This window comes from Nuphar pumila, chromosome 7 (assembly GCF_984573655.1).
Source record: "Nuphar pumila chromosome 7, dmNupPumi1.hap1.1, whole genome shotgun sequence".
In the NCBI taxonomy this organism is placed as follows: domain Eukaryota; kingdom Viridiplantae; phylum Streptophyta; class Magnoliopsida; order Nymphaeales; family Nymphaeaceae; genus Nuphar; species Nuphar pumila.
This window is the reverse complement of record NC_143255.1, coordinates 10,590,330-10,607,691: the sequence shown is the minus strand read 5'-3', so window position 1 is coordinate 10,607,691 and position 17,362 is coordinate 10,590,330. Positions and strand designations below refer to the sequence as shown.

At 40.1% G+C, this 17,362-nt stretch overlaps 1 protein-coding gene across 1 annotated transcript in view; it reads right to left on the bottom strand.

Annotated features, from left to right (window-relative positions):
- Positions 1–17,362, bottom strand: part of LOC149831114 (senescence-induced receptor-like serine/threonine-protein kinase) — a 45,547-nt gene that overhangs the window by 15,105 nt on the left and 13,080 nt on the right. The window contains exons 9-12 of the mRNA XM_090013673.1: positions 15,426–15,625; positions 15,202–15,325; positions 13,856–13,927; positions 13,555–13,747 (exon numbers count right to left, since the gene is read on the bottom strand). Of these exons, the coding sequence (XP_089869799.1) occupies positions 13,555–13,747; positions 13,856–13,927; positions 15,202–15,325; positions 15,426–15,625 (589 nt within the window). The remainder of the gene's footprint in view (positions 1–13,554; positions 13,748–13,855; positions 13,928–15,201; positions 15,326–15,425; positions 15,626–17,362) is intronic.

Here is a 17,362-nt window from a genome sequence, read left to right as displayed (position 1 = left end):
TCTAGTTCTCCTGTGAATTGCCTGTAACACAAAATAACATATTATTCCTACCAATTGTAATTTAGTTCCATTTGTACTTATAAATACTATTATACTAACCGCTATAAATAATATTGGCTGCAGACAGACTATCACAGCAATCACTATACATATTAATACCTAACACAGTAATCGCTATACCAAAATCGCTAAACATGTTATTAAATCTTCACAGAGAACGGATATATTTACCTTGGTCGCTATTTTCTCTCGTTCTCCCTCCAACCTGGGACTTTCTGGTGGGTCCACTGCCACCAATTGACTTTCAATCTCCATCTCTACCGGCTCCACCATCGCATGTCTTTCTCTCGCCTTCCTTTTCTCGGCCTCCTTCTCCATCCTTTCTCTATCCTTCCTTTTCTCATCCTCCTTCTCCTTCCTTTCTCTCTCCCTTTTCTCCTCCTCCTTCTTCTGTTTCCTTTCTCTCTCCCTATTCTCCTCCTCCTTCTTCTCCTTCTTTTCTCTCTCCCTTTTCTCCTCTTCCTTCCTCTGCTTCCTTTCTGTCTCCCTTTTCTGCTCCTGCATCCTTTCTCTCCCCTTTTTCGCCTCCTCCTCCTTCTCCTTCCTTTCTCTCTGCTTTTTCTCCTCATCCTTCTGCTTCCTTTCTCTCTGCCTTTTCGCCTCTTCCTCCTGCTTCTTCCTTAACCTTTCCTGCACTTCCTCCTCCTGCTTCTTTCTTTCCCTTTCCTTTTCTTCCTCCTTCTTCTCCTTCCGCCGCCTTTCTTTCTCTTCCAATTCTTGTTTCCTTCTTTCCTCCAATTCTTCCTCCTGCTTCTTCCTTTCGCTTTCCTTCTCTTCTTCCCCCTCATTCTCCTTCCATTGTCTTTCCTTCTTTTCCTCATTCTCCTTCTCCTGCCTTTGCATTTCCTTAGCTTCCTCAAACTCCGTCTCCCTCATTCGCCTTTCCTTTTCTTCCTCATATTGAGGAATATTCTGTTCCTTCTCTTCATCCTCCTTATTCATTTGCCATCGCCTCTCCTCCTCCTCCTCCAGTAGCCTTGCCTTGTTTCGTATTGCACTACGCTCCAAGTCTCTCCTCTTACATTGTGCCGCAGTTTCATCCATTAAATATCTAACATAACTTTGATACTGCTCCTCATTCTTCTTCATCTTTTCGCTCGCCAGTGCGTCAATCCTCAGCTTTCTTTTCAAATTCTCAGCAATATTTCTTGCCTTTGCCTTCTCTTCGTCATCCTTGTTCTGCATTTTTCGTCCTTCAGAGTTCTTCCTTTGATCCGCACCCTCGATATCTGATGGATAATCCTCCGCATAATACGATTCCAAGGCTTTTTTCCTGTCTTTATCGTTCTCAATCTTAAGTATATTTTGGTATCTTTCAAAAACCTTAGACAGATGGGACTGGCGGATCACTTCTCTAATAGAAAACCCATAGAACGACGGGGTATCTCTAATCTGATGAGGCGCAGACATTGCTAACCTGCACAAAACATTACACGATCATCATGATTAGAAATTGTCAGAATATTTTGGTTCATAAGAAACAAATCGTTGTATAAGAAGCAAAGTTCAGATTGAAGAAAGAAACCTTACACGAAACTCACCAAAACGATGGGAATTTAGATATTCCAACTTTAGAGTAAGCAGTGGTAAGACGGAAACAGATGCTCCGGAACAAAGGGAAAGGATGCTCCGACGACTCCAGATGAAAGCAAAGAATCTCCGGTAGAGTGCTTAGAGCGAGAATGGATTGTTTCGAACTATTTGAATCCTACAACATAACGCTTGCTACATACGCAAACTCTGCGGAACGTTTTGGCGCGATAACGATGGAGGGCAGTTTTGTCCTTTTCACGAACCGACGGTTCAGTTTTCTAGAAGGAGGGCATTTATGTTCGTTCGAGGAAGATGAAGCGAATGGCGGTAAAGGGTACTTAAGTCTTTGTTGCGGCACCAAATTACGATGCAGTATGATGCAGACTGTCATCGGGAACCATGCCGGTCTTGATCGTATACGTGGCGCTATTTGGAAGCCCCGAACATGAGATCTCAGTACCGGCCATGTTCGGGGGGGGACATATAACCTGCTTTGGAACAAGAGAGAATAAATGAACCTAGTTCTTCGTGGTCTAACTCTCATTTCTTCTCCCATGAACCCCTGGTACCCTCTTCCCTTCTTCTTCCTATTGCTGACGTCTCATCATCGTCCCCCTTTCTTCTTCCTCTCCCTTCTTTCTTCCTCACTTTTTCTTCTTCCTCTGCCTCAGATTTGAAGTCTGGAAGAATTCCTTTGCCTCTTTCATATGTTTCAGGTTAGGAAGAATTCATTTGCCTATTTCTCTGATTTCTTCTTATAGCAGAACAAGAATATGACATTTCTTCCATTGTTGGAAGGCATTCAGAGAGGAGAATTGGTTATATTTGCCTTCTCTATCTGTTGATTGACTCAATTCTCTTTCTCTAGACTTTCCTTTTTAACCAGATCATTTTTCTAGGATTTTCCTTCTAATCAAAAGAAGAAATCTCCATCAGTTTTTCTGAGAGAGAAGCCGGAATCGTGATTAAAAGTGTTATTAAGGATGTCAAGGACTGCACATCTACTACTTCTTTTTATCTCACTAGAGGTAAGGTGCGTTTTTTTTTCTCACATTTTGCCTTTTTCTCCTTTTCATCATAGAATCTGATGAAAATTCATAGCTGACAATACAAGCTGATATTCTGAGTGCTAAAAATTCTGCTTGCCTAGAGTTTATCTAGATTGTTTTTCTTCCATTCTTTTTATAACAAAGGCTTGTTCTATTCCCACCAATAGTTTGATTTTCTTCACGTTTTTTCCTCTAAAGTTTGGTGTTTGAGTCTTTTGGTATTCTTTTTCATATTTTAGCTCAAATTTTTTTGTTTTTTTCTCTGTTTATTGAATATAACATTTTCTGTTGTTCCTTATTTAAGCACAGTTTATACACACACACACAAAGTAAACTACAAGAAATTTTTTCCCTATTGCTGCGTAATTGTACATGGATCTTTATATATATATATATAGGTGCTCAGATTATTCTAGCTGCAATAATTGTAGGTTTAGTTGTAGCATACATTCTGCTTGATATGCATTAAGATCTGTGCCAAATTAGTTTGATTTGAATTTACATATCTATTTAGTCATTCACTATGATGAATCTAGTTTCATGTGTTAAAATATGCTGCAACTATAAGTGCTTGTGCAGTATGTTTGCCAAAAAACTCATACGAATAGTTTTGAAATTATTATATTCGTCAAAATGATTGTGATAAGAAACCAATGCATTGACTTGAACTTCTCTTTGCAATGGAATTAGTTGCTTTTCTGGGCAGTATTTGCTCTTCTATTCTAAATGCCCATCTACTGCTACTATTACTACTACTTTACTATCAGTATTAATACTGCTCCATAACAACAACAACTATAGTTTCTATACGACATTTTCAATTAAAAGCTATGCAACATCATCATCATATCACAAGGACATGCACACGTGTGCATACATGCACAAGGAAAGAAGAAAACAACATCGAGCATTGATTTGAAGTGCATGAACTCAGGTTACTATTTTGTGAGCATGTTATTATAATGTTATATTTCTAAAACTTATTTGTATAAATACAACTGTATTTGTTGTGGCCATCAACAAGTTTTCTTGAATTGCCTACATGACGTGTTGACATAGACTATTAGTCCCTTTAAAATTCTCTACCTAGAAGCACAATGAGATTTCCTAGGATAAGCTAATAGTTGATGTATTTTTTGAGAGGAGCTAATAGTTGATGCATTGTATTGCCCTGTATTTATGAACCTTATTTTGAAAGTTGACTTTCTTTAAGTGATCAACAAAATGGGTGATTTTTTTTCTAAGATAGACATGTTAATTATAAATATCTAAAAAGAATTGGTGACTTAGGACTTCTTTTTTAGTATAAATTTGAGCATATATGAAAATATGATGTTTGCATTCAAGCCTAATTTGTAGAAAGACCTTTTCTAATTGTTGAAAGAAATTCAAAATTACATAGTTTAATATATAGTGATGTGTGCGATTTAAAAAATACTCCAACTCATGGGGTAACAATTATTTTACATTTTTTATTAATGATTTTTTGAAATATGCCTATGTTTATTTGATAAAAAGTAAAGATGAATCTTTTGAAAAGTTTAAGATTTTCAAAGCCGAGGTTGAAACTTTTTAGAGTTGCAAAATAACATTTATTAGATATGATAGAGGTGGTAAACATTTTTTATGTGATTTCATCGAATTTTGTGAAATTCATGGGATACATAGACAAAATATTGCTCCATATACTCCTCAACATAATAGTGTAGCTGAACAAAGTAATAAGACTATGACTAATACCATTCTTATAAGTTTCTGAATGGAATAGAATCTATGGAGTGATGCATTGCTTAGTGCTTGTCATATCTTTGGAAACGTGGAAAACCAAATTTGAGTTATTTGAAAGTTTGGGGTTGCATTACTTATACAATGCTAATCAAACCAAAATTAACCAAACTTGGTCCAAAAACCTATACATGTTTTCATTAGATATTCTCAGAATATCAAAACCTATACATTTATGGATATTGAAACCAAAGTTATTATAGAATTTATTTAAGCTGAATTTAGAGAAGATTTAACTTTAAAATCTCTTGAAATTTTTAAAGACATTGGAAATGAGCAAATTTCAAGGAAAAGAGTTTGTGAGCCTAAAAATCCTGAAATTTAAAACAAAATAGATTGAAAAAAATAAAAGATTTTGGTCGTGATTTTCATTCATACATAATAGATAGAGACCCATGATAGATAGAGTTCATTCAGAAGTTATGACCTTTCCTAATGCCCCTTCTTGGAAAGAGACTATAGAGAGTGAAATGGATTCTATCTTTTAAAACAGAACTAGGATTTTAGTAAACTTACCCTTTGGTTTTAAACCTTTGTCATGCAAAATAAATTTCAAAAGAAAACTTATTCTTAATGGTTCTATTGAGAAGTTCAAAGCTATACTTGTTGCTAAAGGTTTTAAGCAAAAACCTGGACTATTTTATTTTAACACCTATGATCTTCTAAGTAAGATTGCATTTATGAGAACCATGATTTCTTTGGCCTCAATTTTCAAACTTGAGATTTATCAAATGAATGTCAAAATTGTTTTTTTTAGCTAGAAGATGAGATATATATGGAATAACTTAAAGACTATGTAGGATCAAACCAAGAAAAAGTTTGAAAATTGTAAAGGTCTTTGTATGGTTTAAAATAATTACCTTAGTAGTGGCATAAAAAAATTGATAATGTGATCATATCAGACAAATTTAAGATTTATGACTTTGATAAATACATATAAAGCAAAGTAGAAAATAATAATATAATTATTTGCTTATATATGGATGATATGCTAATCATAGGCAATAGTATAGAATACGTAAATAATACCAAAAGTATTCTTTCATCTAATTCTAACATAAAAAACATAGGCTTAGTTGATGTTATACTGGTATTAAATTGACTAAACATGAAAATGGTTATGCAATAACACAATCCTACCATATTGAGAAAATATAATTATTATAATTATAATATTGTTGTAATTTTGTTTGACCTTATAGATGAATTGTCAATTAACAATAGAAGAAGCATAACCCAACTAGAGTATGCAAGTATCATTGGAAGCCTCATGTATGCTATGAATGGAACTAGATCAAACATAACCTTTCACATGAGTAAATTGAGTTGATATACTAGCAGGCTAGGGCTGGAGTATTAGGATGTCCATCAAGACCTAAAGTACTTGAGAGGAACTCTAAACTATGAGATGTTTTACAAGAGAGCCACCCTTGACTTGGTCTAATGTCCTTCCATGCAGACATTTATGGCCAAATATTCAGTAGTCACCCCTTTTAATTTTGACTCATTGACTATTGACCAACACCTTAGTTTTTGGACATTCTTGATCTCAACATGGTTATTTTAGATCCTAGTCTTATCCTTTTTGTATGTTTCGTTGACCATGCCTAGCCCCTTAGCCGTTGTCACCTAGGTGCATGGATTCTTGGTTGTTGGCATTTAATTACCTAGCCGATTGGGGCTTGGGCCTATATATACCCAAGGCCCTCCTCATTTCTATCAACTCAAGTTCTCTCTTCTTCACTCTTCCATGAGCTCTCTAACTCTTGCCCTCTTTTTCTCTCTTGGTCTCATTTTAGTTAGCTCTCTCTTTCCCGGTGACTCCATTTAAACTCTTGCGAAGACATAAATTATTAACAAAATCACTCACATTTTGTTCGATCGAGTTGTTGGCTTCGAACCTTTCTCAGGAATTTTTTTTATGTGTTGTCCTGACGACTTTAATACCATACGTGTTTCAGATCACTCACACATATAGTACATCCTTATTAACAGCGATTAACTAAGAACCAAATTGTTACAGATAATCTTTTAATAAATATTTCGCGGACGAAATTCTTTTAAGAGGGGTAGGATGTAAAACCCACGTTTAAAAAAAAAATTATCGGACCCGGCCCGGGTCGAGTCTGGACCTGACCCGGGCCCGCCATCGATAGGGTTTTAAGATAACCCGACTCGAGAAGGGGATTTTGAGAAAACCCCTTCCCGAGCGCCGCAACACCTTGCCCCCCTCCACCTTCGATTTCGGGGAGATTAGGGGAAACCCATCGGGGTTTCCCCATTCATCGCCCCCCTGAGGCTTTTAAAAGCACTGTAGGGGGGTGGGGGAGGGCACACAACCCTTCGCCCCCAGCACACCGCCCTCGATCTCCTCGCGACGACCCCGTCCTCCTTCTCTGTGCTCGCCACTGCCGCCGTCGCTGCGCCCCACGCCGACGCCGGCCACCGCCTCCCAGGTACGCCATTCCTCCTCCTCCCTTTTCTCCTCCCTCTTCTCTTCCTCACCCCCCCTCTCCGTCACCTCGCCGGGAGGCCGACAGGCGGCTCACAGCCCCTGCTGCGGCCTCCCCTGTGCCCATCAGGGGCCCGACAGGTGGCCTATGGGGCCCCTGTCGTTCCCTTTTTCATCTGGGGATTCGCCGGAGTGCCGGCAGGGGACCGAGGCCCCTGCGCCCCCCCCCCCCCTCACCCTGTGGGTGATAGGGAAACCGAAGGGAGGTCGGTTGCCCTCCCTGTCACCTCCCGTCCCGATCTCTTTCTCCTTGTCGGCAGGGGTTGGCCCCCTGTCGCCTCTCGGCTGTTGGCAGGGCCTGGCCCCTGCCACCTTCGTGCTGTCGGCAGGGCCCCCGCCTCTGCCACCTTCGTGCTGTCGGCAGGGGCCTCGCCTCTGCCGTCTCGTGGCCATCGGCAGGGGCTGGCCCCCCTGCCGCTTCGTGGCCGTCAGCAGGGGCTGGCCCCCCTACCGTCCTATGCTTTCGGCAGGGGCTCAACCCCTGCCACTTCGTGGCCGTCGACAGGGGCTGGCCCCCCCTGCCGTCTCATGTTGTCGGCAAGGGCTGGCTCCCTGCCACTTCGGTGTTGTCGGCAGGGGCTCAGCCCCTGCTGCTTTATTGCTGTCGGTAGGGGCTGGACCCCTGTCGCCTCGTTGCTGTCGGCAGGGGCTGGCCCCCTGCTGCCACGCTGTCTTCGACAGGGGCTCATCCCCTATCGCTTCGCTATTGTCGGCTGGCAGGGGCTGGTCCCCTGTCGCTTGTCTGTTTTCAGCCAGCAGGGGCACACCCCTGCTGCCTCTCTCTTTTCCGCCGACAGGGCAAGTCTTACCACTGCCCTTCTGTTCTTTTTGTCAACTACGTCATCATAACTCTCACACTCTTGCAGATTTACGCAATAGGTCCCGTTCGTGCTCCGCGGCCGGACTCTCGTATTATCCTCACGCATAGGCGTACGCAGCTACACAACATTCCGAGGTAGGGTAAAGTCGCACAAAGGGTAATAGATGAACTTAATTAAGTTGAAATAATTAAGATGCCCATGCTAGACATGTTTAGAGTTATATTGCTTCTGCAGTTCATATTTTCTTGTTTGCATGCTCATGGGTCGAGGTACAATTTCATTCTTCGATTATTATTTTGTGTAGTTGTTTATGAATTTGAGGTGTGGTTTCGTACTTCTTGCAATACCTATGCCATTGTTTGATTGCATATATTTTTGCCTGCACATTTCCTTTAAGTGAGGTACGACTTCGGGTCTCATGTATTACTTATGACCTTATGTGTTTGTCTATCTAAGTGGCCAAGGTATGGTTTTGGTACCTCGTGTGTTACTTATGTGCTTTTTGCTTGAGGTGCGGCATCACAAGTCGAGAGTTGTTTGTCGTCATATTATAACCTGCATATGTTGACACTTATGGTAAATATGTACCTACATAAATGTAGTCTTGTGCCCATCCTGATTTCACTTGTTTTCAAAACACTAGAAGTTGTGCTTGTGCATTTCAGTTCTCTAAAAACGAGTTTCCTTCTGCGAACCCGGTGCTCTTCAAAATGCACAACTTTTGCAAAGTATGATTAAGTTTTGCAGGATTGTGAAGTCATATTTGGCCCCTCCCAAGTCCACACACTTGGGAGAAATGTTTTATAACCTTGATTCAAGTTGCGGCTTAATTTGAAGAACCCCGATTGGGGGCAGGAGCCTATGATTGAGTGAGGTTCTGTTGAAGGACCCATTCTTCATTTATTAAACTTAGCGTCGCGTGTCGTGCGAATCATGTCGATATTAAGATAAATTTTGGATGCAAGATTGATAGTGTTGTGCCCTGCGTGAATGACTTAATGTGGTATTATGGCTTTTAAGGATGAATCATGTCAAATGAGCACTCCTTTATTTTTTGGATCGTTATGAAGTTGTGTGTTGGGTGTTCCTTTTGAGAAGCCCACACACCTCCCTGGTTCAGTATAGCGTACTTTTAGACATGCACAACATGTTAAGTACTTTGTTGATCGGACGAGAGATCCGAGATGACCTTGCATCATGAAATATGAAAAATGTTGTTGAAGTGAATTCAAGACTTATCTTGCCAGGCTGTGTTATATTAACTCTTTTGCAGATAATATCTATTGGGGTTTCTTTTGTGGAACCATTTCCCTTTCATCATAGTCGTACTTTTGACAAGTACGACCGTACTTTTTGACAAGTACGTCTTCTTACGTTGCGATGATTGGATGAGTAGGTTGTGGCAACCTCGATGAGTGCAAATAACAAAATGTTGTGATCACCTAAATAAGTGATGTTTTCGCCTTCACCGGCAAGATACTCGAGTTGGTCGAAAGACCAGAGTATGTAGAATGGGTCTTCAGTTAACTACCCCTGATGTACTCATTCGAATCGCTGACTCCTGTCAGGAGAGATGACAGAAAGGTACAAAACTTTGATGGACAGGCCATTAATGGCAGTTACGAGCAAAAGACTCGGCTTCCTCAGTCATCGGAGTTAGGGGAATGGTACTACCATAATTATCCTAGGTGGTAGCTCTCCATGTTTGGGATGCATCCATTGTTTATGCTGCTTTGGGGATTTCTCTCTTGGTCACCGACCGTCCCCTTAGGTGCGGACTCAGTCAACTATCCGGGTTATCATAAAATACATAGCATAATAAACCCCCGGACCAGTCTAGGTTGTTTCTAGAGTCGTGCCTTGTGCGTACCCACTTGGCCAGTTAATATCGAAACATAATTCCAATCCGATCACACAATTTGTTGAGTTATATGCGTATGAAAGTTATAGTGTACAACAGGTTCAATACTTATGGAATTATGTGTGTGTGGTTAATGAAGCCTTGTATTTTGCTAGTTAAATTTCTTATGCAGTTCTTTGCTTGTAACAGTGAGCCTACTTGTGCCAGTAAAATGCTTGTACTAATTTTAGCATTGTGCTCATGATAGTTGCTCCGTGAATCTGGTGGAATTAAATTGTTATATAATTGCCTGTCTACTTGACATATTAAAATATTCTGCCTAATTATGTTCAATATTGTCCTGTATGTGCACCTACCAGTTTTTAGTGAAACTAGCCCATTTTATGGGCAGGTGATGTATAGGTGATACACTCTGCGATGGCACGATGACGTGATGAGATCAAGATAGAGCTCTTTCCCTGGCGTTTCGCTCCTGAGGACATGTTGGTAAATTTGGTATAAAGTGTATTTCAAAATTTCTCTTTTTATTAAACCTTGAGTTACTAAAACTGTTTTAGTAAACTTCTTCTAGTTTCAACAAATACAACGAGTTGTAAAATCCCATGAACAAATTCTCAATTATTGAAAATGCATTTCGAAACCATTTGTTTTCAATAGTTGTGCGGAATTTGACAAAGCAAAGTTTACGCTGTAATGCGCTCAAGGTCCATCGACTTGTGGTTTTAAAAATATCATTTTCCGCTGAAGTACTATTTGAACTCTGATTATTGTATGCTTTTAAAGCTTTCTAAACTATTCAAAAAGTTACAAGTCCTGGATTTTTGGGGCGTTACAACACTAACTTATCCTACCAGACAAGTGGAACCCCCGTTGGTTCAAACTCGGATTCTATTTCCACCTTTGCATGGGGTTCTTGGAGTATCATGTGGGAATAAAATTCTTTCACGTGAATCTCAACAAGAATCACACTCAAGTAGTTTCAAATCACAACTCAACCCTTCTAACACTTCTCAAACATGTAAATCACTCAAATTTGCAACATATGTTGGACCCAAAATGTAATCTTTCTACACCCACTTATCGCCACTTTAGAGAGAAGATCTTGGAGTTTCACGTGAGATTGGTAGGCTCATCATGGATCTCAACAAGAATGGGTTTGATCTCAGTCAAAATTCACACTCCTTTAAATGCTTAATACCACAAATTCACGACCCAAACATGATTTAAGTGTGATCTTACCAGATTCTTGCACCCACAAAGCTTCTTGATCACTTCTTGAAAAATCGGCTTCTTAATGCTTCAATTCACTAACACCACCACTCAAGAGCTTTGGGTTCGGATCTTTCTTCAAGATTGATGGTATGAGATGCTTTTCTCAGCAATTGAAGATTGTAGAGGCTAGAATTGATGCTATGTTACCAAAATTTCCTTGGAGGTTGGCGGTTTGCTTGAATGGTGTATTTGCACCAATGTGTTTTTTTTTTTAACAATTAATTGTTGTGAAAGAACAATTATTGCATCAATGTGTTAATCTCCAAATGGCACCTTCGGAGAACTGAATGAAGGGAAGCCACAGTCCTTTTGGAATCTGTAGCTCTGATACCAACATGATACCTACCCAAGGTAAGATTGGTATTGAATGGAAGCAATGGAAGACAAGGTGGCGGTTTGCATGGGAAGGGAGTGGGGGGCTACTTTGAGAGAGAGAGAGAGAGAGAGAGTTGGGGGAGGTTAAGAAGTTATGGAGGGTGGTTAGGGAGAGGAGAATCTCTAACCAATTCAGTTAGAGCCAAATCTCTAGCCAATGTGGCTTGGAGTTCAATTTTCATTGAGAATTCAAAAGAGATTACACACATGAATGAATTACAAGTACAAAGACTTTGTTATTTATAGACCCATGGCCACCTCATCCCTTCTACCCTTGCCACCTTAGCCCAAGTACAATTCTCATTTTACCCTTGTAGTTACATTGACTCTCAGCCACCCAACCCATGAGCCCACATAGTGTGTGTGTGTGTGTATATATATATATATATATATATATATATATATATATATATATATATATATATATATATATATATATATATATATATATATATAGAGAGAGAGAGAGAGAGAGAGAGAGAGAGAGAGAGAGAGAAGGGGGGTCCGGTTAGAAGGATGGAGAAATGGGAAAATCTTGTAGCTAAAAGAGGTCGGGGTAGGCCTAAGAAGACTTGGATGGAGATGATAAGAAAGGATATGAATGCTTTGAACCTCACCGATGACATGACATTGGATAGAAATGATTGGAGGAGAAGGATTCAAGTGGAGGACCCAAAATGATTTTCCTTTTGGTTCATATCGCCGACCCCAATTGTTTGGGATGAAGGCGTTGTTGTTGTTGTATAGAAGGGGGGTCCGGGGGTTCCCCCCTGGCGGGGGGTTATAAGGGGGCTGCCACCCCACCCCCCAAGTTTTTTTATTTATTTTCGTAGCCCATTTCATCAGGCAGAATTTATTTATTTTTTTAAAAATTCAAAAAATAGACCAAAATGACCGCACCCAGAGTCGGGTTGACCGCACCAGGTGTTGCACGCACACCCGCGTCGCGTCGATGCGGGTGCGGCACTTGTCTGGCAGAATTCCTGTGACATAGTATGTATATATATATATATATATATATATATATATATATATATCATACTCGATAAAAGGTATTTTTGTAATTTTGCCCAATAGGGGCATTTTAGTATTTTTATTTGTCTTTTATTTTTCCTTTTCTTTTTCCTTTTTTTATTCTTCATTTTTCTATTTTCTTAAATTTAAAATCTAAAAAATGCATTGCATTGGGGGTCCCAACTAAAGGAGTCGTTGGACCCCCAACGGTTACAAATGTGACCGTTGGGGGCCCAACGAGTCCTCTTTGGGCCTCCCAATGTCCTCTCTCTCCACTCTTTTCTCACACTCTCTCTCACTCCTTTGCTTATAAATAGAGGGGTATTCCCCTATATAACTTATGGCTTTTTAAGCCCTCATCCAGTAAAGAGTATTTATTTTATGTTTTGCCTCTTTGGTTTTTTTTGTTGTCTTTTAGTGGACTATTTCTTTGTTCCCCATTGTGGGTTTGTGTTTGTCCATTATTGGACCTTGTGGATGCATTAAGCATTCTTGTTATTCATTTCTGCTCACTTTTTTTACAGTTAATCAATTCCCCTAAATAAGCTAGCTGGCTAGTAAAGTTGACCTTGGCTTGACCTTGCCTTGTATTAGAAATGAATTGGTAGTAGTCCACCTAACCCCAGCTTGCCTATAAAAAAACACAAGCAGCTTATCCATATTCATTTTAATCCAAACTGCATGAGAACACAAGCCGCTTGCAATGCTGCTGAAATAAAAAAAAAAAGAAGAGAAAAAAGAACTTGACCATGTAGTAGCCTGCACTACCATGAAGACTCAAGTAGCTCACCAAGTTGCTTTGGCCAGCACTTCACTAACACCAAGACTATAAGCAGCTTATCCGGCTGCTTGACGTGGCCACTAATTGGCCTTTTGTTTTGTCAACAAAAACAGCAGATAAACAAGCTGCTCATATAGCCATTCATTGGTCTTTTATAGGTGAACTAGCTTGCAAGCTGGTTCGAGTCACCCGACTCCAATGTCAGCAATGACATCACAAGTCCTACTGTCTACATCTAAAGAGCTTACAGTTTCATGCCTCTATCATTTTATCTGCTATACGAGTTAACCAAACACTATGCAACTATTCATCTGAACTGCTTATTGAAAATATTTTATCGAGCCTAGTGTGTTCTAGGATCTATCATCAGATACATCAGTCACGATATATTTGTCTAAACCTTCGTTGAGAGCTAACATGGCTGATTTTGCCCATATCTAAGAGAGTATTCATAACAAATTAATCTTGTTGGTGGGAGAAAAGTGACTTACTCAGGATCTAAGTATCCATAAGTGCCGACAATATCCTTAGTTGTAATATGTGTCATTTCTTCGGAGATAACTGTCTTGGATATACCAAAATCTGCTATCTTTGCATCAAGATTCTCACTCAAGAGAATGTTGCTAGACTTGACATCCCTATGAATGATTGCTGGTTTGCATCCTGAATGCAAATAATCTAACCCTGCATTCCAAATTAGTACCCATTAATATGTCATAGTAAGAGAAGGAAAACGGAGATTAAATCAAGTGAAAGACAAAGATAAAATCGTTAAGGTAATCATATACTGACCCTTTGCTGCACCCAAAGCAATGTTCAATCGTTGTTGCCAATTCAACAGAACGGGCCTTTCTGTTTTTTTATCTGCAAAATGTACTGTACTCAACTTTTTTGAAAGCTTGAAATTGGATTTCTTGACTCTCACATTATGTCAAGCATCATGCAAACAAGTTAAATGGCCAAATTGTTAAAAGAATATATTTATCCTTTTGATACGAGTCTGCTAGGATACGATACTCGAACTGTCTCCCAAGCCGAAGCCAGATTTTTATTCTAGGTTGGTTATTGCATAGACAAATGAATTTAGGATGCCATTTTCCTTTTTCTTTTAGTTTTAGTTTGATACTTCGGTAGGACAATTCTCAGTAATCAACTTGTTGGAGTATTGCTCATGTTGTCTATACTAGCTTTAAATTCAAGCCAGTGGCTTGCATATTAGATAACCTTTCTATGAAGTCCTGGCCGTATGCTTGTTCTTTTCCAACTTCTTTACTAAGGTAACCGAGAATATTCATGAGAAGATTTGCCATCAATTTTTCGATAGAGGACCACCTAATTTGATACCAACAAACGAGTTTTCCCTAAGAATTGCTTGGTGCTAAAGTTATGTGGAATTTAAACTTTCCTATAAGCCAACCAGCTAAAGCACAGTGCGTATCAGGTCTGAGCAAAGCTTGCTCACATGCCGTTCATAGCATTTATCCATGTGATGAACAGCATCACAAATACCATGGAGGAACTATTTTTTCAGCCGCTCATTTTGAAAACCTTAGATGTCAGCATCAGTGGCCTTGAAAAAAATATAGGTGCTTAATGCACAAATATTTGTGCAATCATATTGCACCTGATCTTTTCACGATTGGACGGGGTACCTTTGGAAAGGTACTCAATCCAACCACTGCATACAACACATCCCTTGCGAGAGGGGTGCGGAGGGTGAGATGTGTGGCATCCGTGTACCCACTACAGGGTCTGGCGTCCGGGGGTATCCGTGTCCTCCATGAAGGAAAAAAACATGCAGGGATACAAGGATGGCTCAAGTGCGGGCTTATGACACCGGCCAATCACATCACAGCATTCTGAGAGTGGGGACTGCATTTTATTCCTGTGGGACCCATGGCATGCTGTCATGTGTTTAGTCTGTCACATAGAGATGGACACTCAAGCAAGCCTTGGATCTGGTTCAGGAAAAAACATGCCGATACAATTTACCAGATTGTTCAGCTACTCATTAAACGAAAAAGAGATGTACGTGCAGACCACTGTTAGAAGTTTATATCCTGCAACCCATTGTGTGTTTATCTTTGCTCATTTGCAATTGCAAGATTGAGAACCAGAGTTGGCATTTGCAAACTTACCTAATAACTGCCGAAGATCTCCTCTAGGCATGTACTCATTAATGAGGAACAGATGATTTTCTTGGTCACATACCCCAACAAGAGGGGCTATGTATTTATGATGAACTTGCATCAACAACTGAACCTGCGTTGACATGTAAGGCTTCATTATTTGTCCACCATCCATGAGTGTTTTGTCGATGTTCATTATTTTAATAAAAATGCATTTTCATAGCAATACGAACCTCACTAGCAAATTCTTGTTCTGGATCTTTAGTCACTTTCTTAACTGCAACTTTACGTCCATCTTTGAGGCATCCATGGTAGACAGTGCTAGACCCTCCTTTACCGATCTCTGTCTTAAAGTTATCGGTCATTTCCACCACTTCCGAGTAAGTGAAATTCCTACCTCTTGCGTAGCTTGTGCTTCCCATGTGAGGACATTCTAGGCATGAATAGGGACATAAGTGAATCCAATGTCATATAAAAATGATTGAAATATTTCTGGGTTATTGGATCTGTCGTGACCACAACCAGATCCGACTCAAGCACAAGATTGAGACTCATAGCACACCCAGATTCGTTTACCTCCTTGTCCTTGTGTTTGTTCTTACATGGCTCAAGTGCAGGCAGAATGACCTAATCAGTCTTGGGACTGTTCTTGAATTTGGCCACAACTGGGTTTTTATTGAGTATATTGTTTTCTTGCTCACTGTCTAATCAGCAGTCCAGTTAATTAAAAAGTTTTGCTCCATTCGAAATATAAACCAAATAACTTGCAACCCTAAAATTCGAGATCAGGTCAGGGGTACTCCTGATGCATTGCCGTAAAAGGTCACTATGATGCCATTGATCCTTGTGATTAACGGCATCCCAAACACCACCACCATTTAGCTTTATTTTCAGTATGCCTTCTCAAGATGCCGTTCATGTAGTGCATCAACAGAACTGAAAAAAGTTTAGGGGACCCATCTAGGAGGTGAGCACAACATCTACACCTGACCTCACGCCCATTTTGTCATGCTTGGTACAAGCAAGATCAAGCCTGACCTTCGCATGTGAATGTCCCCCATACATTTGTGAACATATGCGATTTAGTAAAAAGAGGTTTGCAAATTTTGGAGACTTTCACAATGTCATACTTGTGAATGTCCTGTTGCCTGTGCTTCTTATATGTTCTTTTTTTTTAGTAAAAAGAGTTATGCACATTTTGGAGACATTCACAACAATGAGTTAAGATCGTCGTGTTATATTTGCAGACTCGTGTTTCTTTTTTATTTAAAAGACGTTCACATATTTGTGTTTAGGGGTGGCAAAATCTGACACGACCCGCCAACCCGCTTCTTAGCCGGGTTCTGGTTTGGCTTAAATGGGTTCTTGTCGTAAATGGGTCGACCTGCCTAACCCGTTTATTAAACGGGTCGGGTTCATGTTAGGGGTATGCCAACCCGGCTGACCTGTTTAATAAACGGGTTAGGCGGGCGGGTCAACCCATTTACCCGAACCTGACCCTCCAACCTGTTTACCCAACCTGCCCGCTAACCCGTTTACCCGACCCAACCCGTTTATTAAACGGGTTAACCATGTCGTGTTACCCGTTTAATAAATAGGTCGGGTTCGTGTTTGCCACAGCCAACCCGTTTAATAAACAGGTCGGGTTCGTGTTGAGGTATGCTGACCTGCCGACCCACCAACCTAACCCCATTGCCACCCCTATTTGTGTTATAGGGACAAAATGCTAAAAAAATGTAAAAAATCAAAATTTTGAATATGAGAGAGATTTCATCAAATTGGTAGACATTTCTAAAAGCGTGCCATTTTGCAAGGACTCATTTTCCGTATTCGATATGACCGGATCTGCTCTCCATGAAAAATGGGGCAAGGAAGAACATTGTATTATTTTGAGTGCAACTAAATTCAGTGTGTTGTCGCATCTTAAAAGCTTATGCAAACGCTTTTTATCATGCAAAACCCAAAACCGTTCTTTCCTTATTCCATTTTTCGAGATCATTCCTCCCTTTTTGCCAACCATGGCAAAACCTTCCTTAACATGAGTAAAAATCACATGATAGAAGAGGGCATTTGTCACAATCAGGATAGAACCAAGTGGTGGCAGGCAGGAGCCCTGGATCCCCTGCCCCCAAGAATTTAAAATATATAGATATGCATATAGCTTATATGG